The sequence below is a fragment of the Sphaeroforma arctica genome (assembly GCF_001186125.1).
Source record: "Sphaeroforma arctica JP610 unplaced genomic scaffold supercont1.4445, whole genome shotgun sequence".
Taxonomy (NCBI): Eukaryota; class Ichthyosporea; order Ichthyophonida; genus Sphaeroforma; species Sphaeroforma arctica.
In genome coordinates this window covers 1-2,333 of record NW_014036113.1, presented here as the reverse complement: position 1 = coordinate 2,333, position 2,333 = coordinate 1, and the positions used below count along the sequence as shown (strand labels likewise).

Genomic DNA, 2,333 nt, shown 5'->3' with positions numbered 1-2,333 from the left:
GGCTGTTGATATATCCAATCTATTTACACAATTGTTGTGTTAGTATGTTTGTTTTATTATTATTATTGAATGTATGGATTATCCTGATTCTGCGGCAGCATCGCTTTTTTTAACCGTACCTGGTGTTGATATACACGTTCGATTCATGTACTTGTTTTATCAAGTCCTTACCACAATGAAGGCATAAAAAGCTATTGAGTATTTGCAGTCTATATTAGCAATCTATGTACTTAATTGCTATACTCCGTCCTTATCATCGAAAGGTATGGAAATCAGGCCAAGAAGGAGACCGCTTGAAACTTGCTGACCGGAAAAACGAGCTGCTAGTTCAATATTTTGAAAAGTATGTGATTTAAATTTATTCCAAACCTACTTGTATTAACTTGGTTTGAGATTTGATCGACCAATTTGGTATTTTTCTTGGGTTGAATTTATTCCAAATCTATTTGACTTTGTATCCCCTTGGTTTGGGATTGATCTAGATCAACTGAGTGTTAAACTATTGATCTAGATTAATTTAGTATTAATCTTGGTTTCAATTTGTTCCAAATCTACTATATCAACTTAGTTTGGGATTGATCTAGATCAGTGTTGAATTATTGATCCAGATCAACTTAGTATTAGCTTGGTTTCAATTTGTTCCAAATCTACTTTTTATCAACTTAGTTTGGGATTGATCTAGATCAACTTAGTGTTGAATTATTGATCTAGATCAACTTAGTATTAGCTTGGTTTCAATTTGTTCCAAATCTACTTTATCAACTTAGTTTGGGATTGATCTAGATCAACTTAGTATTAGCTTGGTTTCAATTTGTTCCAAATCTACTTTGTACCAACTTGGTTTGGGATTGATCTCGATCAACTTAGTGTTAAATTATTGATCTAGATCTACTTAGTTTAACTTGGTTTGAATTCGTTCCGGATCAACTTTGTCTTCACTTGGTTTCGGATTAAATCTAGATCAACTTAGTATCAACTTGGTTTGAATTTATCCCAAATCAATTTGGTACTGACATTATGGCAGCGAGAAAGAACATAGTAGTTGGAATGGATTAGCACCAAAGCCGAGTAGTCAGTAAAGCCCACGGTAGTAAGAAAATACATACGTCATTCGTATGAATATCCACCACGACTGTCCGTATAGACCTTGGTAGTGAGAGTTTAGATGGACTAATATCGTAGCCGAGTGATCAGTAAATCCCCTTAACCTACTTCTTTCAGGTGTGACAAGAAGGGAAAGATAAGGGAAGGACCATCGCTGTGCGACTATAAGTTTAACAACGATCGGGAATTGTACACGAACGACGGAGTACATTTCTCGTCAAAGGTATGTGATCACAACAGTACAAGCTAGGTCATCTGTACACCCGACATTGAAACGATATCTATAGATGGCAGGAATTGGAGTTTATGTGAGTGGGAGTGTGGTTTTATCGTTGAAAGAATGCATACACGTTAGTAAATGCAAGAGAAAGACCTCCGTACATGAATGAATTTTCGTGGACTACAGGAGTGCGTGGAGGATATATGGTAGACATCTACCTACCGCAGTGAAATAGGCCTCGAATCTTTTCGGCCTTACGATAGTTGCTTCCCTGTAGCACCATAGAGTTGTATTGGGAGTGTTCACTCAGAATGTCTTTTGGGCATATGTGCCTGCTTGAGTTCGAATGTCGTCTTGCTCGCATAACTGTCAATGTAGTACACTTCCTTCCAAAAAAAATTGCACAGTTCGCTACATGCAACCAAGATTATATGTCAATTCAAAATTTAGATTCCTTTTGAATCAAACTCTGTTTTTTTCTCATCGTCGAAACATCTGCGTCATCGTCAGTAAATACTCTCGTGAGAATTCTGATCATGCGTATGTATAACCTCCGAATCCTCAATGGCACACAACAGTACCTGTCGATCGATCAGTACATGTTCTCCACTCCCACACAAGCTGCCTGATACGTTTACCTACTCTCATCGCTCTTGCCGTCTTATGGACAGGGGTATAAACTGTTAGCGGCACTCACCTTGGAAGCAATCAACACCGTCTTGACTAAAGTGGAATTTGATAGTGTTAGGAATGAGCTGTACGGCCGCCACGAAACGGAGCGCCGGGACTCTCTTCTGGGCGGAGTAAGAGCCGAGAGTAAGGAAGAGGCGAAAGTGCTTGACTTAGACTCCAACTCCGACGCAGATAGTGACACAGAATTACATACTAGCAAGGATAAGTAATCGGTGCTTAAGATATACAGCAATATATATATATATATATATATATATTTATATATATATGTATACATATATATATATACATATATATATGCGTGTGTGTGTGTGTG

The 2,333-nt window shown here is 37.8% G+C and overlaps 1 protein-coding gene across 1 annotated transcript; it reads left to right on the top strand.

Annotated features, from left to right (window-relative positions):
- Window positions 1-224: 224 nt before the first annotated feature.
- Window positions 225-2,271, top strand: SARC_14312 (hypothetical protein; the record flags this gene model as incomplete). The annotated part of the gene is made up of 3 exons (XM_014291557.1): window positions 225-343; window positions 1,222-1,327; window positions 1,996-2,271. 3 exons carry the CDS (start codon window positions 225-227, stop codon window positions 2,224-2,226), a joined length of 456 nt encoding a protein of 151 aa, XP_014147032.1. The 3' UTR covers window positions 2,227-2,271.
- Between the last annotated feature and the right edge of the window lie 62 nt (window positions 2,272-2,333).